Source organism: Capronia coronata, assembly GCF_000585585.1.
Source record: "Capronia coronata CBS 617.96 chromosome Unknown acBCG-supercont1.2, whole genome shotgun sequence".
NCBI classification, from domain to species: Eukaryota; Fungi; Ascomycota; class Eurotiomycetes; order Chaetothyriales; family Herpotrichiellaceae; genus Capronia; species Capronia coronata.
Genome location: NW_006912894.1, coordinates 1725546 through 1748187, shown reverse-complemented (window position 1 = coordinate 1748187; position 22642 = coordinate 1725546). Strand labels below are relative to the sequence as shown.

General features: G+C 52.9%; 9 protein-coding genes across 9 annotated transcripts; 4 read left to right on the top strand and 5 right to left on the bottom strand.

Annotated features, from left to right (window-relative positions):
• Positions 1-3990: 3990 nt before the first annotated feature.
• On the top strand, positions 3991-4487 carry A1O1_02300 (uncharacterized protein; the record flags this gene model as incomplete). Its single annotated transcript, XM_007723211.1, has 2 exons — positions 3991-4171; positions 4225-4487. The coding sequence occupies 2 exons, from the start codon at positions 3991-3993 to the stop codon at positions 4485-4487; spliced, it is 444 nt and encodes a 147-aa protein (XP_007721401.1).
• Positions 4488-4745: 258 nt separating this feature from the next.
• On the bottom strand, positions 4746-5225 carry A1O1_02299 (uncharacterized protein; the record flags this gene model as incomplete). Its single annotated transcript, XM_007723210.1, has 1 exon — positions 4746-5225. One exon carries the CDS (start codon positions 5223-5225, stop codon positions 4746-4748), a length of 480 nt encoding a protein of 159 aa, XP_007721400.1.
• A 459-nt stretch (positions 5226-5684) lies between these two features.
• A1O1_02298 (uncharacterized protein) lies at positions 5685-9116 on the top strand (the record flags this gene model as incomplete). The annotated part of the gene is made up of 1 exon (XM_007723209.1): positions 5685-9116. One exon carries the CDS (start codon positions 5685-5687, stop codon positions 9114-9116), a length of 3432 nt encoding a protein of 1143 aa, XP_007721399.1.
• A 326-nt stretch (positions 9117-9442) lies between these two features.
• On the bottom strand, positions 9443-11036 carry A1O1_02297 (uncharacterized protein; the record flags this gene model as incomplete). Its single annotated transcript, XM_007723208.1, has 2 exons — positions 9443-10699; positions 10848-11036. 2 exons carry the CDS (start codon positions 11034-11036, stop codon positions 9443-9445), a joined length of 1446 nt encoding a protein of 481 aa, XP_007721398.1.
• A 585-nt stretch (positions 11037-11621) lies between these two features.
• On the top strand, positions 11622-13127 carry A1O1_02296 (UDP-N-acetylglucosamine-dolichyl-phosphate N-acetylglucosaminephosphotransferase; the record flags this gene model as incomplete). The annotated part of the gene is made up of 2 exons (XM_007723207.1): positions 11622-11854; positions 11909-13127. The coding sequence occupies 2 exons, from the start codon at positions 11622-11624 to the stop codon at positions 13125-13127; spliced, it is 1452 nt and encodes a 483-aa protein (XP_007721397.1).
• A 407-nt stretch (positions 13128-13534) lies between these two features.
• Positions 13535-15796, top strand: A1O1_02295 (uncharacterized protein; the record flags this gene model as incomplete). The annotated part of the gene is made up of 1 exon (XM_007723206.1): positions 13535-15796. The coding sequence occupies one exon, from the start codon at positions 13535-13537 to the stop codon at positions 15794-15796; it is 2262 nt and encodes a 753-aa protein (XP_007721396.1).
• Positions 15797-16411: 615 nt separating this feature from the next.
• Positions 16412-17340, bottom strand: A1O1_02294 (diazepam-binding inhibitor (GABA receptor modulator, acyl-CoA-binding protein); the record flags this gene model as incomplete). Its single annotated transcript, XM_007723205.1, has 3 exons — positions 16412-16564; positions 16706-16780; positions 17260-17340. 3 exons carry the CDS (start codon positions 17338-17340, stop codon positions 16412-16414), a joined length of 309 nt encoding a protein of 102 aa, XP_007721395.1.
• Positions 17341-18485: 1145 nt separating this feature from the next.
• Positions 18486-19531, bottom strand: A1O1_02293 (STIP1 likey and U-box containing protein 1; the record flags this gene model as incomplete). Its single annotated transcript, XM_007723204.1, has 3 exons — positions 18486-18719; positions 18833-19376; positions 19452-19531. 3 exons carry the CDS (start codon positions 19529-19531, stop codon positions 18486-18488), a joined length of 858 nt encoding a protein of 285 aa, XP_007721394.1.
• Positions 19532-20284: 753 nt separating this feature from the next.
• A1O1_02292 (acyl-CoA desaturase) lies at positions 20285-21724 on the bottom strand (the record flags this gene model as incomplete). The annotated part of the gene is made up of 1 exon (XM_007723203.1): positions 20285-21724. One exon carries the CDS (start codon positions 21722-21724, stop codon positions 20285-20287), a length of 1440 nt encoding a protein of 479 aa, XP_007721393.1.
• Positions 21725-22642: the final 918 nt, after the last annotated feature.

The window sequence follows — 22642 nt, the reverse complement described above, 5'->3', positions numbered from 1 at the left end:
TACCCAAGCTTACATGGCTTCCTCCATATATATCTATATCTTTGCGACACACTGGCGTTTCTGGCCATTCCCGAAGTAGCTGCAACCCCTTCGATCTCGGACATCTGCACCAGCGAGCGTCGCGACAACTGGGACATGGCCTTCTCACAGGTCAGGTCACCCAATCCCCTCTTCCACCCCGGTCGTATCAGAGGTCGCATGGAGTGGCATAAGCTTGGCTAGCCCGCCGTTATCAGGGCCACAAAGCTTCAAGGCTAGCTTACTGAGAGAAAGCCCCCCGCTATACCGGTTCAAGTGCGAAGTTGCGGAGATCGGGGCCACGCGAACGGTTCACAATCATAAGAACGGCACGCATACAGGACAGATTCGGGGTGACTTGCAAGTGTCAGCCACTGGCGCGCAAAGAGGTGGTATTTGTCGCTTATCAGGCACTAATAGAACTAATAGAACGCCATTTCATCAGGCAAGAGGCAGCCATGCGTCAATCCGGGAATGGGCCTTATCATGTTGTGTTGTGCTCGAGCCTTGCCTTTATCATGTACGGTTGCTAGACCCGAAGAGGCTCAAGGGTCGAAGTTGGCTTGGGGCGCTCTGTATCTGAACTGGAATCTGTACTTATGCTGTTTCGGATGTGAGAAATAGGGCCGCCAAAGATCGGAAGGTCGACGTGCATACATCTTCGATAGCGTAGCAATCCTGTGGCGGCAATGGGATGCAACGCTCAGCCGATAAGACAGACAGACAAAGAAGATATCGAGATGGTGGGACCTCAGAACAGGTTGATGCCTGACTAATCTGCTTACTCCAACCCAGGGCCAGTGATAAGAGACGCCTTTAGCTCCTTCTTTTGACGACCTGCACGCTCTCCCCAGACCATATCAGCATGGCCTGCCAGTTACAAAGGCGTCCCAGTCTCGACTGCTTGGTCCATTAATCGCAGTTGCCACTAGAGACCATGATGAGGAAGGTATCTTTGAAGGAATTTGGAAAATTTGCTTCAATTGCCTGCTGACTGTGTAATGAGATCTATATGCTCATATCTATCATAGTATAGGATATCGAGAGCAGAAACCTGACAAATCTGGCTTGGGAGGGACGTCAACAAGGACATTAGTCCCTCTCAGGAGCCCAGCGCAGACTGCCGACGTAGGCCATCAAGATCGCCCCGATCAGAACTTCATTTTCCGCTCCAAGGTACCAGACGAGAAGAGAATAAAGTATACCCCCTCGTATCACTACTACAACAACAGTACTTTCCATCATCCATTTGGCGTGCTGAAATCTTGTAGAGCCTATCAATACCTTGAAAGGTCAGGAAGACATCCATCTGGGGCTCCACACCTTGGTAGATGGTCGTTACTTTGATTGGTGCATGGGACACGGCATTCCTTCTCTTCGAATCCGCGCTTGATGCTAAAATCATTCATCTTTCCGGGTCGACAATGGGGATTGTGGCGGGAGGATAGCGCCGGTGAAGATAAAAGGAAAATACCATATTCAATAAGTATGGTTGGCAGAAGGTAGTAGGACCACTCCGACTTCCCGGTTTGACGTGTTTTGTTCTCGATATGCTCTGGCATACATCCGCAGAGGAGGCGGCTCCGTGCCAGAGCCTGGATGCACTTTTCAAGGTTGGCTGCCTCCGGTGTCAATAGATGGAGAAACTCTGCAGTCTGCCAGTAACGTAGAATGTCGAAGCGAACAATCTCGTTCGATGCCAGGGTTGCCACTGGCGGGAGGATCAGGCATAACAGTCTGGTCGGTGAGTGGCAGTGCCGTCTTTCCGTCACTGACAACACGAGGCGTCTTCTAGAGGAGCTCCGACTGCTCTACCAGATCTCTCTCCTTGAATCACTCCATTGTTGTGTATGTGTAGAATGCCTCATCTCTCATACATGATGGTTCCAAAAGAGTCGTTGTAGGGCCTTTCCATCCGATGAACTTGCACTATGGCTCACGGGATAAAGGAGAACGGCATTGTACTGAATGTCTCAAGACGGCGTATCGAGGCCATGGGATGGCCTGTATGGCTGTGTTTTGCTTGCTTCCAAGGCAGAATGTAGGTGAAAAGGCCTTCACGACTTGGTACAATTCCTGGGATTTTTGGTCTGGTCGAAAAACATGGATTTATCGAGCGTCCTGATCAAGGTAGCACGTATTCGTTGCGAGGTTGTGCGCGTATCGATATGCCGCCGGAACATTCTGCGGCAATAAAGAATGGTGAGGTGGAAGTCAAGGCCTCTAGTGTCCAGCAACTCAACCGCGAATCCTTCGTAGGGTGGACGAGATCTTGTCAAAGTGAATATGCGGTCGTTTCGCAGAGATGCGGTCTCGCAAGGAACCGTCCTGATGAGTTTCCGAAGCAGCCTCTTGGAAAACATGGATCTGTTTGGCCTGCCAGGTAGCCCAGCGGTCTTGCTGCACCCGCATTTGCTTGCTGATCTTCACGTGTAGCTCACCACTGGTATTTGTGGAGCCCGTGGACAAGCCCGAGGCGGATGACTGAACTCTTCCGAGCGTGACTCTAGCGACTTTGGTCTCCGAAGACATATTGGAAAGATCATCTGCCAACGCAGCAAGTCTGTCAAATGAAGAAGAGGTCTGTGTGATATTATGGGAAGTGCTAGATGACGGTCACTGTCAAAGGAACCATGGTGATCTTATCAACAGGTCAAAGCTGCACGGGGGAAAATGTTGAATCGGATGGAGTGACCAGTGACGAATCCTACCTTCGTGTCCTTCAGTGCCCTTGATGGGGGGTTTCAGACACATCAGCGACCACTAGACCTCATAGGCTAGAAGATAGAGGAACTCATCCACGAGCGGATTGCCCGCCGTGCTCTGGAATGGGGTTGGTCCTTGAGTAGGGGCAGGCAATAATACCGTGATGTGACGCCTTCTTAAAATCATGCATGATAAGGAACATGTTCAATCATGCAGTCTGCGCGCGCTGGGGCGAGACCCAGACATCCCGGACTCGATGTAGGTTAAAGCGATCAAGCTCCCTTGAGTCGATCTTAATGCCCGAGAAAATGCCTGTATTTTCGTCACCCGTGCCCGTTGTCGTCCAATGGGATGCGGGTGGCCACCACCGAATGATTCCAGAGCTTGCTGGTTGTGGGGAGGGTAGTGGCCGGAGGAGCCGAGTCTTGAGGGAAATAACGTATGGCAAGACCGAGATATAGACCGAGATGGCGAGAATCTGACGATATTAAAGAGAACGCAGGGTTTCATATGTAGGACTATAGTAGGATCAGGAGACTGCGTCAAGGCATCAGTCCATGTTGATCAGCCGCAACCTTTCTAGAATGCCATCGGAGCTGGTAGCCTTGCCGGGATGGAGATCTTGTTTCGACTCATGCCCAAACGTCAGCAGAAGATTCTGAAAGTGTGTTTGGGCATTGCGAATGCCATCTTTTCCCTGGGGGCCAAGAAGGCAGGAAATCGAGCACCGGCAGGACGATAGGGGAGGATGCAGTGAACAACCAGGAAACACGATTGTGAACTCGTGGCAGATGCTGGGATTTTGCAAACTCCGCTGAGCAGTGTGTGCTGTCTGTCTTTTGGTTGTTGTTGCTGGGTGACCGACTCCGCCCAAACCGGGGTGCGCAGGGGGGTTCGATTAGTAAAAACCCAGGTGTCAACAACTTGTCGGTGCACCACGCTACCTGCTTCAGGAGAGCCTCATCTTCATCCCACTGCACTGCACCCGATTGTTCAGCCCAGACGATTATAACTCACCCGAATTCCACGTCGTCGGATTTTGGAATCAAAGTGCCAGACTTTGGTCAGTCGGATTCAAGATGGTGAGTTGCTTCTTGTTATTCGCCGATGATCTTTCCGAGCGGGAATCAAGGCAAAGGGAAAGGGTTCGCCGGCAACCAACAACCACAACATCAACGTTGGCTTTGTCGAGCAACACGACACCTCACATCAGTCCTCATCACTGTCTCATTCCTACAGGCACATTTTCTTATCTAAACTGTCATGATGGCTAATTCACATTCCTCCTCACAGACTTCCACCAACTACAAAGAAGCCTTCTCTCTGTACGACAAGCGTGGCAATGGCCGCGTCGCTCTCGAGTCACTGGGCGATCTCCTTCGAGCCTGTGGACAAAACCCGACGCTCGCAGAAATCAGGGACTTGGAAAAGCAAGTGGGCAGTGACTGTAAGAAACTGTGTTCTGATCTCGAGAAAATCATGAAACTGATTCATGGCTAGTCGACTTTGACGCCTTCAGCAAAGTACTCAACAGACCTGGCGGTTTCAGAGAGCCTGGTGAGCCAGAAGAATACTGTCGCGGCTTCCAGGTATTCGATAAAGACATGACTGGGTTCATCGGTGTGGGCCAACTAAGATACATCTTGACGAACTTGGGCGAAAAGATGAGCGACGACGAGGTCGACGAGTTATTGAAGGCCGTCGACACCAGCAGCGGAGAGATCAACTACATGGAACTTGTCCGGACGATTCTTGCAAACTGAGTTCCGTCGCCGTCCGCTCGGCGGTTTTGGTCTTGTTTACGAGCGTGTGGTTTATGGCATGGAAATCAATGCACATGGTATTTGGTTGGCGCGAAGCGCTTTGGCGTGACCGGATTCTTTTGAAAGCGAACGCTTAGGGAGGCGCACAAAGCTCGTCGGCAGAGAATCCTGCAATAGCGAGACTCAAGGGTATCTTAGATGCAATAAACAGAGCTCATCGATCCATCACCGTCTTCCTTTTTGAAACAAGCTGTCCCTTCATCCGCCACCGATATTCTCTGCCCAAGGTGGGACTTCTGCCCTCTTCCCACTGACCATGTCGGCTGTAGCGAGCATGCCTCCTGGAAGCAGATACACTGGCCTCTCTTGCCCTGTGATCTGCCCCGCGTTCTCAAAATGCGCATCGTCGAGGTTGTATCCTATGACCAGCCTGCATCTCCCACATCTTAAAAGCGTCCTCTTCTCGAACCCATCTTCTCGTCGAATGATCACAGGTCTACGGTCGGAGACGGTATTGAGGAGGACAGACTGAGAAGGCCTGGATTTGTCGTGCACCACATTTTCCGATGCGGTCAAGTCGACCGGAGGTGCCAATATAACAGCGCCGTCCTGGACCGGTTCAGCCCGGCGTGGGAGGGATTCAAGTGCATGCGTGGTGGTCAGGATCAGAGTGGTACACAAGCAGTGATAGGTGTTGATATGTGGGAGCGGAGTGGATTGCTGTCCTTCTTCTGCCATTGCTGATGCTGTCGCTGGGATCGTGTAGTTGAGCCTTGTCCGCTATTCTGTGCAACTCCGTTGGTTGGTGTTCGATCGCAGGGAGATCTTCAGGTACAGTTGTTGCAGGCGCGTGGATGGTCTTGCGTTCACCAGGCTCAAAATTTCTTCCCCGCAGTGCCTACAAGGGTCAGGCTCTAGGTGTGTTAAGGGTGTGTAGATAGGCTAGGGCGGCTAAGGCTAGGGAGGGGTAGGGTAGGCTCCCTAGGCGCATCGCTGCCTGCGCGATTCATCGACAACCAATAATCGACGTCACCAGTTCGCCCTTCGAAAGGACGAACCCCTTCACACTCTCTCCGAAGATCGCGGTTGGAGACTAGTGTCGTGATGACTCGAAGTTCTTACATTGAGTGATCCTAAACAAGAGACTTCTTTTCATGGCCTTGAACATACAGATCACACCTCCTCGGCGCCGTCGCCATGCCACCCTTCTTCCCGCGCAAAAGACTCTCTTCCCCGCCACCCACCTCGCCGCAGTCTATTCCGACAAAGAAAGCCAGGCTTGCAGATGTGTTGGACGCCGATTCCAGAAATATCCCTGGGTTAAACAGAAAGAAGACATTCTCCGTCGGCAGCGATGACTCGGACTCAAGCCTTAGTGAAGTGGACAGCGACGAGTTCGAGGACGTGCCCGCACCAGTCACCCAACCCTCCCGTCCAGACCAGGATGATAGGGTCGAAGATGAGGATGATGAGGACGATGAAGATATAGAATGGGAAGATGCCGGTGGGGAGACGGTGCCGGGATCCCCGGCGCATACACCTCTGGCCGATGGTCCGATCGAACTGGTCTTCCGGAAAGACGATAACGAGATCGACTATGGTACATCGGCTGCGGCGACTGCAGGGAAGAAAGGTCCAACGAAGCGGGAGAAAGAGGTCAGAATACGGGCTCATAAGATGCATGTTCAGTTTCTGCTCTGGCATAACGCGATCCGGAATAGATGGATCTCGGATAAGACAGTTCAACAGACCCTGGTCCAGCAATTGCCACCACAAATCAGAAAGGAAGTTGACAAGTGGAAGAGGGCCAGTGGTCTTGTAGAACCGAACAATGCGGAGACGCCGAAAGCAGAAAATAGCAAACGGCGAGGGAAACAGAAGGATGTCGATCCAAGGAAAGAGCGGGACTGGGGACGACCGAGTCAACGTCTCGAGCAGGGCAAAGCTGACATGAGCAACGGCGATCCTTTGATATCCTTGATGAAAGTCTTGTCCGCGTATTGGAAAAAGCGGTTTGCGATTACTGCGCCAGGCCTGAGGAAGCGTGGCTATGGGACCAAACAGGCCTTGAAGCAGATCATTTACTCGTTCAGAAATGACGAGCATGATGTCGAGGAACATGGAGAGCGCATACGCAACCTCGATGAGTTTCGCGAGGCTGCAAGAAGATGTGAAGGATCAAGGGATGTAGGTGCTCAACTCTTCACCGCTTTGCTCAGAGGCCTAGGAATTGAATCCAGGCTGGTTGCAAGTCTACAGCCTTGTGGGTTCGGATGGACAAAGGCTGAACAATATGTAGCCCGGAAGCCTGGAAAATCCAACGAGGCAGACACATCGTCCGAGGACTCTGATCTGGAAGACTCAAGGTCGATATCGGAGATCACAAAGTCCCGAAGTACCAAGGGACCGCTGCAACGACAGAGAAAACAAGTCCTGAAGAAGTGGAAAGGTGGTGGAGCCACCAGCGACCCTATCAATCTCGACTCAGACGTCGTCGAGAGTAACGAAGGAGATGATGGCGGTGTGAATGACGACGACTCTGTCATGGATGTTACTCCGTCGATGCCGAAACGGCGCCCACAGAAGTATGACCGCGATCATCCGTTCCCAATTTACTGGACTGAGGCCATATCTCCCATTACAAATAAAGTCCTTCCAGTTTCGCCTCTGGTCCTTATGTCCCCGGTTGCTTCCACGCCTGAGATCTTGGCTACTTTCGAGCCTCGTGGGGTCAAAGCCGAGAAGACGAAAGCCGTTATGGCTTATGTCGTGGCATATTCGCCCGATGGTACTGCAAAAGATGTTACGGTCCGATATCTGAGGAAGAGAATATGGCCCGGCAAGACAAAAGGCTTTCGCTTTCCCGTCGAAAAGATTCCAGTCTACAATAAACATGGCAAAATCAAGAGATACGAGGACTCTGACTGGTTCAAACGTGTCATGAGTGCTTATGTACGTCCGGATCTGATGCGAACGGCTGTCGATGATGTGGAAGAGTCGTCCGATCTCGTTCCGCAACTGCCGGAGAAGAAAGATATCAAAACGGACGTGGACACGCTTCAGAGTCTGAGGTCTTCGGCCGACTTTGTACTCGAGCGTTTCTTACGGCGCGAAGAAGCCTTTAGGCCCGGTGCGAAGCCAGACCGGATATTTGTGTCTGGGAAAGGTGAAAACCTGAAGGAAGAGCCAGTCTACCGCCGCAGCGACGTAGAAAGATGTTTAACCGCGGAGTCATGGCACAAAGAAGGCCGAAGACCAAAGGCAGGCGAGACTCCGCTGAAGCTTGTACCCGTACGGGCTGTGACCCTTACCAGGAAGCGTGAAGCTGAAGAGCATGAGAGGCAAACGGGACAGAAACAGATGCAAGGTCTGTACTCTTGGGATCAGACCGAATACATCATTCCGCCTCCGATCGAAAACGGCGTTATCCCGAAAAACGCATATGGAAACATCGACTGCTTCGTGCCTAGCATGGTCCCGAGAGGAGCCGTTCATATCCCTCTCAGGGGGACTGTACGAATATGCAAGAAGCTAGAAATCGACTATGCTGAAGCGGTGACTGGATTCGAGTTCGGCAACAAGAGAGCAGTACCGGTGTGTACGGGTGTTGTCGTTGCCAAAGAAAACGAGAAGGCTGTCAGAGCAGCCTGGATCAAATTCAATGAAGAGCAGAGGAAGAAAGAGGAGAGCAAGATGGAAAAGCTGGTGTTGGATCTATGGCGGAAATTTGTCATGGGTCTTAGGATCCGCGAACGAGTGCAAGACACTTACGGAGACGTTATGGCTGACCACTCCGACCTCACTCGTGGCATGACCATGGAGCAGCCGATCAGTGTCGACGACGATGATGATATGCCAGGAGAAGCATTACCACATGCCGATGACGACTACGCTTTCGGTGGCGGCGGGTTCATCGTGGATGATGACGAACCAGCTGTACCTGAAGATCTAGAGATGGTGCACCATGAGGAACCGACTGGGACGAACAAAGGGAAAGGCAAGGAACGAGCGATTGCAGAATATCCCACACCCACTTCGATCTCGCCCCTCAAAGCCCCCATGCGACGACAACGGCCGTCTCTCCTTCGTGCTGCTGGCGAAAGCCAAAGCTCCGAGCTTTCTTCCATGGCGAGCGACGATGACCTTGCTGAACAGTCCGAAGGAGTGGACGATGTCTCGGATGAAGAGGAAGAGTTTTCAGAGGCGAGAGAAGAGAGGTTGATCGAAGTATCTATTCCTGGGCCTCGACTGCGGGGGTCGAGGAAAATCCGACCAAACCAGCCCAGTTCTCCGGGCGACAATAGCGAATCCGACGTGTCCGATGACTCTGAGCCGCCCCTGTCCATGGATTTGGAGGGAGAAGATGATGAGGAGGAAGACGAATATGACTACAAGCCAACAAAAGAAACTGCTCGCAAGGCTAAAGCTCAGAAGAAGGTCGCGTCGCCACCACAACGAAGGACGAGGAATGCTGCCAGATCAGTGCGCTCCAAGGCTGCCGTCGAGGCCACGGTCCAGACTGTCCAAGAAATCTCGGAAGACGACATCGTCACGCCACGGACGAAACGGACATCGCGGCGATTAAGAAGGGATAGCACCATTGTGAGGAGCCCATATTTTGAGGCTTAGGGGTGATTGTACAGTAGAGCGAGGAGTCGACTTTCAGTGATACCCCGTGTAGAGGTTAAAGACCTAGTTTATGAAATGTTTTATGGATGGCTACACAGAGCCTACCCTAACTGGAAGCAAGTACTTCATTTCTGTATACTGCAAATCTTGTTTCCCCTTTTAGAGAATTGCCAAGTCATCCTCGTCGATAGCTCTTGATTGATGGTATCCCATCCTCGATAGAAACAATCAAACCTGACAAGGGGAAATGGCCGTATGAGATGAACACCCAGCGACCCGAGTACTCACAGAATACCCTCCGATGTCGAGCTGACTTTCCACCCCTGCTATAAATCGCTATCCCGATCGCCATCGCCATCCTCGTCTCCATCCGTGTCCTCGTCGCCGCCCGGATCCAGAACCTCATGCCCCGCAAACATCAGCCACTGTCCACCCAACACACTCTTCCTCCATAACTTGGTGACCCCGTCAGACCCATTACTCATGAGAACCTGGCCCTGGCCGTCCCACGAGAGCGACCAGGCGTCTGAATGGGCGTGGGGTAAAGACATGGATGACTGGATGGTCGTGATGAACGGGAATGTGTGTCCTGTACGCGTTGAACGAGAAGGGGTTGCGGCCAGAGCGGCAGCACCAACACCACCACCGACACCCGCACCAGAGGCCGAGCCGGTTGTTGAGGAGCCTTGATGGGAACCACGCCCTGTAATAGCAGATGTCAGACTTGACTGGTGTTGATGAGGCTGGTGGCGCTGTTGGAGATTCGACGACGCCGAGCGCGCCATAGTGTTTTCAGCGGAAGTGGATGGAAATGTGTCCGTCTTCCCCCCGTCCGGAGCGTCAGCCACGCCGAGCTCGAAGATGCGCAAAGCTCCGTCCTTGCATGCGGTGGCGATGCGGTCGGTGCCACGCACGCTGAAGGGCGCCCATTGCACGTCGCGCACCAGCGCAGGATGGCGCGGGAGCCGGACAGCTTCGTAGAACATGACTCTATGGCTGGCGCCGTCGCCTGTGTTGATGCCGGTGTTAATGGCAGAACCAGAGCCGGATCCGGACCCAACATCGCCGCCGTGATTGCTATTACTGTTGTTGTTGCTATTGCTGTTGCTGCTGTTACTGTTGGGAACGACGGAACGATAGATCTTGACTTCATTGAGCGCAGAGACGACCAGGCTCAACTGGTTCCGGTCGTCGCTCACGCTTTTCACGTAGGCCAGCAGGGTCGGGTTCTGGTCCCAGCGGACTCGGAAGCTGGTTTCCTCGCCACGGCCTGGTGGCGTCGTGCCACATACATTGAAGACGTCGACTAGTGTCCACTCGCGCAGATCGTCGGGGCTGGTGGGCTCGTAGATGCTCAGCAGGCCCTGTCGGTCGATCAGGGCTAGTGTCGTGTAGACGCTGTCGATGGTCTTCAGGTCAAGAGACACGAATGGGACGCGCGGGGTCGATTGGATGGTGGCGGTGCGGCGGAACCGTCGGCCGCTGTTGGGCGCCTGCGATACGTCTTCGGTCCAGAGCTGGAATTTGAGGTCGTTGCCGATCGACGCGATGTGCGAGCCGGTTGTTGGGTGCAGGAATTTGGCCTAGATCATGGAATTTGAGAGTAAGGATGGTGTCATTGGATTTCTTTCAATCGTAGACACAACACGCACGGGAGACGCAGGGCTGAAGGAGAGGACAGCAAGTATGTGAGAGGCAGATAGATGAAGAGGCAGGACAGTCGGTACATACATCCCTGATGTCGGAGTCGTGGGCGGTAAAGGTGTCGACTAGCGTGCGCTCGCCGGTCTTCACGTTGCGATCCCATACTTTGATCCGGTGGTCGATTGATGCCGTGAGGATCCTGGTGCCGTTGAAGTTGGCGTGCACGACCGTTACGCGGTCGGAATGGCCGGGGTCGAACACTTCGGCTTTGCCCATCGGGGATGTAATTCCTCGTTATGGGCAGGACAGGGTATGGGAGGTGGAATGAAACCTTGCTTCAAGTCATAGCTGTGGTAGATATAGGAAGTATACACCTGTCAAAAAGGAGGAGATCAACTGGTTCACGGGCATCAAAAGTTGTCAGGTCGCACAGACGTCGAGGTTCACGATGATATACAATACAATATCATGGCAGAGGTCGCGCGGATCAAGCAGAGAGGCTGAAGTCGAAGTCGAGGTCGGTATTTCATTGGTTGAATTATGAGGGCTCTGATTGGCTGCAGAGAACAAGGCTGTGCGGGTCGGAAGAACATTGTTCCGTAGCAACGTCGAAAAGGGAAAAAGAGCAAAAAGGACAGTTGTCGAGTATGCTTCCGCAGTCTTCCTCCATTCCAACAGCTATCTATCTGTCCCCTGTTGAGTTGTGCGCGACGCGTTCGCAGGGTGCATCGACATCTGCCAGGCCGATGTTGCTGCCTGTCACTGTGTTCATGTCGAGATAGTTTGGGGTCTTTGCCATGGCGTCCCGGTAGCACCGAGTCAACATCATCCCGATTCCTCGCCTATTGAGCTACAATCACCATGTCGGCCAGTTTGAGTCATTCGGAGACATGGTCTCTGTTGCTCTTGGCCGGAGCCTCTTTGGCAGTCATTGCAAACACCTTTCAAGGAGATGGCGCGCCTCTCATCGCCTCGTCGGCGTTTTCCACATTGGCCTTCTCCATGACATATGCGTTCGTCCGATGGTCAGGACCATCTTTCATCAAGGCCGGCATGAAGGGTAAAGACCTGTGCAAGTTGACGCCAAAAGAGATGTAAGAAGCAACCGCCGTCCGGTGCAAGGATTGGCTCGCTAACACCGTTCCCAGTCCAGAAGCCATGGGAGCCGTCGCAGCGTCGGTCTACATTCTAGCACTCATGGCATTCATCCCATTCGCTTTCTACAAGGACATTGTCGCGGCGACTTCGGGTGGCGGGAACCGAGACGTCGTCGTCACCATCAACGAGGTCGAGACGGGTCGCTTCCTGCACCGATTCCCGCATTCGAAACTCTCCTCGTACCAATCCGCCTTGAACACCCTCCAAGCCACCACCATTCTGGGGATGGCTGACGACATCCTCGACCTTCGATGGAGACACAAGTTCTTCATTCCCGCCATTGCTTCCCTGCCGCTGCTGATCGTCTACTACGTGGATTTCGGAGTCACCTCGGTCGTGGTCCCCAACTTCCTGGTCCCGTATATGCCGAACCAGACGCGACTCATCAACCTATCCTTCCTCTACTATTGGTACATGTCAGCCTTGTCCATCTTTGCGCCAAACTCGATCAACATCTTTGCCGGCATCAATGGAATCGAAGTCGGCCAGTCGTTGGTGATAGCAGCACTGCTGGCCCTCAATTCATCGCTTTATCTTGTGCCCTTCCCCGGCAATCCGGTCTTGAGTAATGGGTACACCACACATCCTCACCCGGCCACCGACTCCCATCTGTTGACACTGTACCTGCTGCTGCCCTTCCTGGCGGTGTCAACGGCACTGTACCTACACAATCGATACCCGGCCAGAGTGTTTGTGGGCGACACATACTGCTATGTCGCCGGGATGACTTTCGCCGTCGTGGCGATCCTGGCCCATTTCAGCAAGACACTGTTGCTGCTGCTCATTCCCCAGATCATCAACTTCATCTACAGCACGCCGCAGCTGTTCAAGATCATTCCCTGCCCTCGACATCGGCTGCCTAAGTTCAATGCGCGGACAGGACTCCTCGAAGCCAGCGTGACGCCTTGGCCGGCTGAACGACCCCCGAGCAAGTTCCTCGCCGCCGTCTTCTTCACTCTGGAAAAGCTGCACCTGCTTCAGGTGACGGTGGACCCCAAGACGAATCGCATCTCAAGCACGTCCAACCTCACCATCATCAATCTGTGGTTGGTGTGGAGAGGCCCGATGCGAGAAGACCAGTTGACCAGGGAGTTGTTGATCATGCAGACCATATGTGGATTGGGTGGGTTGTTTGTGAGGCATACAATGGCTTTGTTCATTTTCAGCATGGACAACCGGGGCAAATACGGGCATTCATTTCCGGTGTAGAGACTGGTAGATATTTAAAAGAGGACAAGAACGTAATATAGGTGTACAAAAGTGATAATGACACGACTGTGAACTGATCATGGCTGACAATTGACAATCTAAAATCCATTCTGTGATACCGAAGTTTGACCGACGTCATTCTCTTGCAGTGAACCTCAACTTCACTTGACAATCTAGAGTGAAGTACAACGGGTCAGTAATCTGGGAACAGTCACTTACGTACAGGTGAGGTTGTGAAGGACTCTGAATCTGGTGGAAGCGCGGTTTGACGTGGTGTTGTCGTGGGGTTTGAAGGCACAGCAGCAGCGGCAACATATTTACTACACAGTTCGCTGTTGTATTCACGGCGCGCTCAGCCATATCCATAAGGGCTATTCGATCTCGCAGACCTAAAGAACCCTCCAAGGATGACTTCAAGACCGTCCAAGCGCCTCAAGCTCGACGGCGAACAACATGGCTTGTCACCTACAACCCAGATCGATCGCGCTGTTGCTGCCGACCCGGCATCTATTCGCACCAGACGCGCTGCATTCTTGGACTCAATCTCACGATCGATCTCACCACCGCCAGTATCTCGCTCTGGTGCCGCTACCCCCCAAGCAGGAAAGCAGACAACAGCCCCTACTGTCCAGGAGACAGAAGCCAAAGACCAACCCTTTAGCGAGGCGTCTTGTCGTCCGTTTCCGTCTGGCCGTGAACACGCTCACCCCTCCAGCAGGGGTTCTACAACCCTTGAGTCTACAACTCTCAAGTCGAATTCGTCTCCAACCTTCAAATCGATTCCATCGCCATTCAAACTCACCTCCATCCACGATCTGCCCGGCTCGCAGAACATCGACACCTTCTCACTGCACGACATCCTAGGAAACCCACTGATCAAAGAAGCATGGATCTTCAACTTCTGTTTCGACGTGGACTGGCTGATGGACCACTTCGACGCCGACACGCGGGCCCAAGTGAAAGTGAAGATCGTCCACGGCTCATGGAGAGCAGAAGACGCGAACAGACTCGGGATCGAAGACGCATGCCGGCGCTGGCCCAACGTCGAAGCAGTCACGGCATATCTCCCCGACCCCTTCGGAACACACCACAGCAAGATGTTCATTCTATTCACGCACGACGATCTAGCTCAGGTGGTCATCCATACTGCCAACATGCTCCACAAGGACTGGTCCAATATGACCCAGGCCGTCTGGCAGTCTCCTATGCTGCCAAGGAAGATGCCAATCGCCCCCGTCGCCGGGAAACCACACACTGACGGCACCACGATCGGCCGCATCGGGACCGGGTCTCGCTTCAAGCACGATCTCACCGCCTATCTGGCCGCGTACGGCTCCAAGACGAAATCCTTGAGGGAGCAGCTCGTCCAGTACGATTTCGCAGCTGTCCGCGCGGCACTGATCGCATCTGTCCCGTCAAGGATGCCGGACTGGTCAACCGTGCAAGTAGATCCCAAGGGCCTCTGGGACCAGCAGCTTTGGGGATATCCGAGTCTATTTCGTTCTCTCGAGTCAATCTGTCCCACCGCCCATCCCAAGGCCAAAGGTTCCCACCCGTCCTACATCGACAAGCACGAAGACGCAAATCCTCATGTGATATGTCAAGTCTCCTCCATCGCCACGCTGCCTGTCCCCTGGCTGAACCAATTCTTCCCGGCCCTCTGTGGCCAGCACAGCCGTGACAAACCAAAACCCACAACAACAACAACAACAACAACACCATCAGCAAAGCAAACGCAAACGCAAACGCAAACGCAAGCCTGGACCAACAACATCTCAATCATCTATCCGACCCCTGCCAACGTCGCTGTCTCTCTCGACGGGTACGCCTCAGGCGGCTCCATCCACACGAAGGCCCAGACAGCAGCGCACTTGAAACAAATCGCCACCCTACGCAAATCGCTGTGTCAGTGGACCGAGGGACCCAATCCGGAGACCAGGGCGGGGAGACACCTAGCAGCGCCACATATCAAGACATATGTACGGTTTCGCGCCAAACCGACGACCGAACATCCCGCCCCGGATATCGACTGGGCGTTGATGACGAGTGCGAATCTGTCGACGCAGGCTTGGGGCACGTTGCGGGAGAAGGGGAAGGAGAAAGGCAAGAATAAAGACAAAGATGGCGGAAAGGAGAAGGAGAAGGAGGTCGTCGTGCAGAGTTTCGAGATTGGTGTGTTGGTTTGGCCGGAACTGTATGATGATGGGTTTAATGATGATGAGAAGGAGGAAGAAGAAGACAAGGAGGATATGAGACCTCTCCTCAACAACGTGGAATTTGACAGTGGTGAGACCAGAGCTGGGGACGGTTTGAAGATGCCCGGTCGTGGTATCCATGGCACGAATACTCCCCCTCCCACTTCCACATCCTCTACTTCCACATCTACCGTCACCACCAAGAGGAGGAAGAATCACAAAGTGAGGATGGTCCCGGTGTTTGGAACAGATACACCATCCCGGTCGGGGCCGTCATCCTCATCATCACAATCTCATCAGGACGGTAGTGGTGACCAGACGCAGAGCACGACTTCCACGACTCTCGTCGGTCTCCGATTGCCGTACGATCTCCCACTCACGCCGTACACGGACGACGACATGCCCTGGTCGCCGCAGGGAGTCTACAATATGCCGGATCGCCATGGGAGACGGTGGCCGAGGGACTTTTATTGATTCAGTAACGTCTGTCCGGGGCGCCAACTTTCTCTTAGCTGTCCAAGACACTTCATGGGCATGGACGACTGTGGTGGCGGAGCGAGAGAAACCCCAAATCCAAAGGGACGCTTCGTTTCTGAAGGCCAGTGTCGAACGAAGCGAAAGAACAGTCGCCGGCCTTCCTGCGGAGACATACTTATAATTACTCGCGCATTCAGACTCTTCGCCCTTCAATCAGCCTGGAACCAAGAGGCATTGTGGAACAATGACCACTGCATTTCTTGCGGAGGCGATACAAGGGCATCGAGATCACTATTCCGCACAACATCGGCATAGTCAAAAAGGGCTCGTTGATTGCTGTAATCGATAAAGGAGATGGCCATTCCAGAAGCTGAGCAATTGATAGAAATTGAGCAGAGCCGTGCTATCTGTCATTCATGAATCTTTATCGTCGTGTCTCACAATTAATTGTCCCCTCCCTTCCCTTGGTCAACATGCCTGTTGCTTCCACACATATGTTGATCTTCTTGCTCCGTTACTTGTGTGCTCAGCTCCCCCTCGCACGCAGCATGCATACATACTCCACTAGTATCTGCAGGGCAATTCTGTCTGGCCGAGTGCAACTCGACTAGATCAGTTCGCACCGACGGCCTCGGGGGCCTTTGACGGATCAAAGCCATATTTCTCCTTCAGCTTTCCGACGAGCTCAATATATCGCTTCTCAGCGTCCGCGGCAGAGGTGCCTGCATCGACTTCTTTCTGCCAGGCCTTGTGTTTGGCTTTGCCCTGAACCCCGAACAGAAAGGACGAATGTTAGTTGAAAGAGCTCAGACCAGGATACCCGGCACCCAAAGCGGAAGGAAGGCGCCCAGCCGGGGCGGAGGCCAGGAGTACTCCGATTGAAAAGAAGTGGACAAACACACGTACCTTGAGATCGAACATGCCGGGAGCAGGGGCTTTGGAAAAGTCTTCGCCGTTGGCGACCTTGAAGAGGGCGTAGAGCTGGAAGATAATAAAAGTTAGTTATTGCTCGCCCATTTCATATTGCGCGGGCCAGGATCAACAATTATTTCCAAAAAGGCGGGAATAATGGGACAACGAAGCCGGTCGAGAGGAGAGGAATGATAGTGGTGGTCTGAAGTGCATGCTCGGCCAAGCGAGCAGAGAATACAACATTATGCCACACGGACAGGTAGACACAAATGCTGGCAGCACTCTGCCCAAGTGACGGCGGAATGTAGCTCCTGCTCAGCCGTGCCAGGTCTTCCTATTCTTTTGTCTTTGGCCCCCCTCTTGCAGTGGAAGCCACAGCCAGCTGGCGGTTGGTTCGTACCACACCCGGATGCTATTATATCTTGCACCACACAGCAATTTTCTCAAGACCGCTTTTGTCCAACCATAATCGAAGAAAGAAACATGCAAAGCCGGCTAGACAGGTGCCGAAGTCGGAGTGTGACTTGGACTCAGCATTCGGGACTCACCTCCAACAATTCGTCATTGCTCGGCTTGGCCTTGAGCTGACGGCTCTCCTCCGCGGCCTTTTTGAACTGGGCAGAAGGCATGATGAATGGGTATTTGGTGTACTGGCAGTTTTATGCTCTGAACGAGAGAGGGGGAGGACTCGAGGGTCGCAGACTGCGTTATGAGTAGCGGTGTCTGAAGAGAACGAAGTCAGTTCCTCGGCTTTACACAGTGGACTATTGAGCCGTGAAGACAAATGCATAACCCCCTCAATGCTTCAATGCCTGTGCTCGACTGCAGGCAGGCCAATTGAGGCCAGTGAGCCCAGCAGAACCGAACCAGGACTGTCTGAGGGGGGGTCTTCTCACACTGGCACGTTGCCAGTTGATGCAGATGATAAGGACTGGGCAAGGGAGAAGGACTGCGTTCTGGGTGCAGGAGTGTATGTGCTCACTCACTGGAAGAATTGTTTCACAGTCGCTCCGAGATTACGGTGATTGTGAAGAATGTTTCGCTTTGTACTAATATGACAGGCAACAAGAAAGACCGAGGAACTTGAACTTGAAGCGCAAGTAAAAGACAAGTTTATGAGGGACAACAAACCATGACGGCACTTTCAGCTGCTACTTTAATATTATACGAGCTGTGCGAGGCCTCAACCAAAAGACGTCAGTCTTTGGTGGGGCACCACAACACCTAAGGAACCCAATATAGTACGTACTACCAATGCAATGCGATCGCAGTCAGAGCTTATGAGGGCAACTCGATGAACTTGTGCTGTGAACCGTACAGCAATAGCAAAGCAATAGGTACTATGCACGTCTACCGTCATTCCTCTGGCATCTCGCCGCGCCCGAACCTGGTCTACAGTCACCTACCCGTAGATACACTTCTTTAGGACGATCCTCTGGGGAACTCGGACAGGTAAAAGACGTAGCCACCGGATGATATGCCATGTCCATTTGACAGCCCTTCTTTAGAGGCCATAACTCGACGAGATCAAATCTGGCCAGACCATGTCCATAAACAGACACTATACACGGCCTCTCTTGCCCGAGTAGGATGAGTTAGAACGCGGAATAGAGAATCAATGGCCCGGTACTCTTTTGCAAAACGCCCATGACCTTGCCGCGAAAACCACTCAAACGCCGCCGCTTGCTCCAGATGCAAGACCAAGATCTCAAGCCTGTAAGACCACCCGCTATACGCTGACCCAGCCATACTCAAGTTTCACGTGCAAAACATGTCACCAGTCGACAGCCCAGCCGTTCTTCTCCAGGAATTCCTGACAAGCGTTCTTCAACGCGACATTCGGAATCAATTGATCGGGTTTCAGCGGCAGCCTGGTCAAAGGATCCAGTCCGGTCTGTTTGATGTGTTTCAGCAAGCCGACTCGTTCGAACGAGACTCCCGTCGGCGTGATGACCGGGTCATGCATGACTTCAAACGTGATAGGATCGATCATCCAGTCTGGGACCACCTATATTGTTGACCAAAAACAGTCAGTAAATCGGTCAATCAATGTCAAAATCACCTCGACGAAAAGCATGTCCCCAATTGATCGGATTCAAAACCAAAACCAAATGCACATACCCTCTCCATTGAATCCGGATTGGTAGGATCCTGGAATGCCTTGCGGATGACACTCCGTCTGTTGTCCGCTTCTTTCTGCAGTTCCTCGATCTCTTCCCGTTTGCCGGTTTCGCCGATCTCGCCTTTTTGGAACCGCTCTTCCACACTCTGAATGTCGCGGTCTAGCTGTTGATTGAGCAGGTCTTCCACCAGCGCCAGGGTCTCGTTCAGTTCTCGAAGCCGTGCCGTCTCTTTCGCCTGCCATTGCGCCTGTTTCGCCTTCAGGATGAATTGGCTGATCAGCTCGGCGCTCGGGTCTTTCATCTCCAAACAGATCGCGTATGCGGTTTTGGCTTCCTCGTAGGCTTCTCCCACGTGCCGTTGCGGCAGAAGTGCTTGCGCCAGATAGTAGTGCGACTTCATAGCCGCTTGTTTGTTCTTGGGCCCATACAGCTCGATGGCTTTCCGGGCGTCCGACTCGGCGCCTTGCCAGTCTTGTAGTTTCAGCCGGGTGAGCGCGCGATTGGCAAAGACTTTGGGATCGGAGCGAGAGTGTTCGGCGATTCTGGAGCCCGCAGAGAAAGGGAGTCAATTAGTCAAGCCAGTTCGTCTTTTCTTGGGGAAATCCACCATGACCTACGCCTGCGTGTAGAGCGACTCGGCTTCTTTGTATTCGCCGGCCTTGAAATGCTCGTTGCCTTGTTCACGGAACGAGGACATGGCTGCTGCTGCTGCTTCTGAGGACAGAAGGAGTAGAGTGAACGTGTATGCTGCTGTAGTAATACGATGATGCCTAGTAGGTACCTACGTAGGGATTGTAGAGGGACTATCGTATGCTACTAGGCAACTTCCAAGGACTGGACGCGAGCGGGGTGCGGATCGATAATAATACCAGTAAGGTCACCATGAGGATCGAGAAGAAGCGAAGCCAATCCACATGACTACAGAATTATACTCTTCCCAAAATCACCTCATGAGAGTTGGTGGTAGACACCTCTGTGCGCGGCAAGCCGTCGGTCTCAGAAGGTGATGGATGCGTTTAGATGCTTGCGAAGTGACAAGGCTTACGTCCGGTCCGAAGGTGGATGGATCCATCTGTTTGGGTGCGGACCAAACTTGAATCGTCCGTTACCGCCCAGACATCATTGGACCGCACCAGAGTAGGTACACGCCGAGGTACTTTGTATAGACACATTGTGCTTAGCTGTGAACGTCGATTGAATAGGATATCTAATAAGCTCGTTTTATTTGATGATGGGGTGTATTTGACACTGCTTGACAGCAAACGCCGTCTAAAACTACCCTCCAACAATACCTAGGTACTGATGGTGAAAAGGACACTATACATGGATAATACTCCAGCTACCTGTTTCGATTCCGCTCGGTTGCACTCCAAACGCCAAACAACATTCCTTCGCTAGCAAACACAGTGTTTTTCATCAGGCCATTCGCAACTCATGCTGATCGAACCATTCAAGCAGCACCCGCGGTAGGTGTGTTCTGAAGCACCTTGGTGGGTTGGAGTCCTGCTCGAACAACCCGATCACCATTGCTGTCACGAGTTTCGCCCTTGGCCTCCATTTGCGAGCGCTTCCAGATCTCGACCTCGCACCCACCACGAATAACACCCACCCTCATAGTCGACAGTAAGTTGTGGGCAGCATTGCTATGCATGTACACACCACCATTGAACATGGCAGTGGCATCCTTTCCGATGCCGGATTGAATCATTGCCTTGCCACCTGGATGGTCTTTGATGAAGTCGGTGACGTCGTGCACGATACCAGCAATGGCAACCAGGCCACGACCGTTCTTGGCTTGATCGACGTAATCCTCCCAGTCCATGACCGGCAGCTGGTCCAAGGGCACACCCCAGTCGAGTTTGGACCGCTTCTGATCAAGCTTCTTTTGCAATTGCTGAATACGACCTTTCTCGATTTCATTGCTGCGGAACTGCTTCAGATCATAGGCCAGACCGAGTTGCTTCCACATCCAGATCGACCATTTGGTGGGGTCATACTGGTGCCACTCTATGGCATTGCGGTAGTCGGACGGGAATTCGTGATGGAAGTTGTGATAGCCCTCGCCGAGAGTGACCAAAGCTGTGATGACATGGTCGCGAGGTGAGTTGCGGTCATCGAATGGCTGGTCTCCAAGCCAGTGAGCCAACGAGTTGACGCAGAAAGTGGCTTGCTGGACGAAGAAGATGCGGAGGATTCCGGCATAGATGAATCCACCCAGCCAATCTCCCCAGCACAGACCGGCAACGATGGTGGGCAGAATAAGACCCATGAAAAAGACCACCTTCAAATAGTTCCGGTGTTGCCAGACAACGACTGGGTCTTCATTCAAGTCGGAAATGTCGGTACGTCCAATTCTCTTCGGGTTCTGCTTCATGACCATCCACCCGATGTGGGAGTACATCAGACCTTTTCGAACAGAGTAGGGGTCCTTGTCAGTGTCGGTGTATCGGTGGTGAGCGCGGTGATCTCTGGCCCACCATCGGATGGAACCTTCAACTGCACCACCACCCACGGCGGCGAGGAAGATCCGGAGAGGGAGGGTGGCCGAGTATGAGGTATGTGCCCACAGTCTGTGATAGCCAGCTGTGATCCCCAGTCCGGTAGCAAAATAGTATGCCACGGCCCAAAGGGCGGTCTTGAGTCGAAGAGGGACCCATAAGGCTCCGATGCAGCCGTAGAGAGGAATGAGGATAATCAAGGTGACATTGAGCCAGTTGACATGCTTGTACCAGTTCGACCTGGTTATGGGTGTCTCGGTGATGTGAGGTTTCTTGGGGTCATATTTGGTGTTTCGGTTGGGCTCCGTGGGCTTGGCCATTGGCGATGGCTGAGAGGAGAGGTACTCTGGCTTCACGGCCAAGTCACCTGCGGTGGGTTGAGAGGACGGCATGTTGATAATTTGCAAACTATCAACCACTACCAGATGGGAGGTAGACGATAGGGGTTTGAAGAGAGTATGAAGACGAGAGGGAAAGCTGGAAGGGAGTGATCGCAGCTGGAAGATATATGAAGGGAGCTATAAGCTCGGTCGGTGTCTGAGATATGTTGAGTTGCCTGGTGTGGGGAAGGTGAGAAGGCGAGGACAAGATGGGGCGACAGACAGATCCTGATTCTGCTTGTCCCTAGCCTAGACTGGAGACGGCACAGGAGGTGGGATGCTAAGGGTCGACAAAGAACGGGGATCTGTTTGGATGAGAGCGTTATCAACTTGTGTATCTCATTCCACCCGGTTTGCCTTCTGCTTTGCTGATCCGTTGGAGAGCAGAGAAAGGCTGAGGAGGAATTTTGTTGGGGAGACACACGTCACCAGCAGTAACAGGGTACAAAGTGCAGGGGCGGTTTTAACTGTCGTCTATCAGAATATACGCGCTGTCATTGGTCTGTTGAGGGCTGTGCCTTGCGCTAGAAGCAGCCTAGAAGCCAGACCCTGATTCACCGAGCAGAATCCCAGCAGCCAAAAACCCTCGCTGAGTCCCGCAGGCAAACGATATACCTCCACGACGGTACGGAATACGACAGTCTGGCTGAGGTCTTTACAGGGGGGAGTGTCACTGAAAGACAAAAGATGTTGACCAGCACTGAAAGGACTCTTTTCACGTTCTTTACAGCATTATGATTACCTGACACTCTATCACGGATATAGTATCCTGCCTGCGGCAAAAGTGATGGGGCAGGAGTAACCTGACCAGACAGGCCACTCGCCGCCCGTAGAAAGCTGTTGGGCCACGCAGAAAACTCGTCTGTCGTATATCGTATTTCATCGTATAACCCTGACCTTAGTCAGCCATAACTCTCTATTCTTAAATAA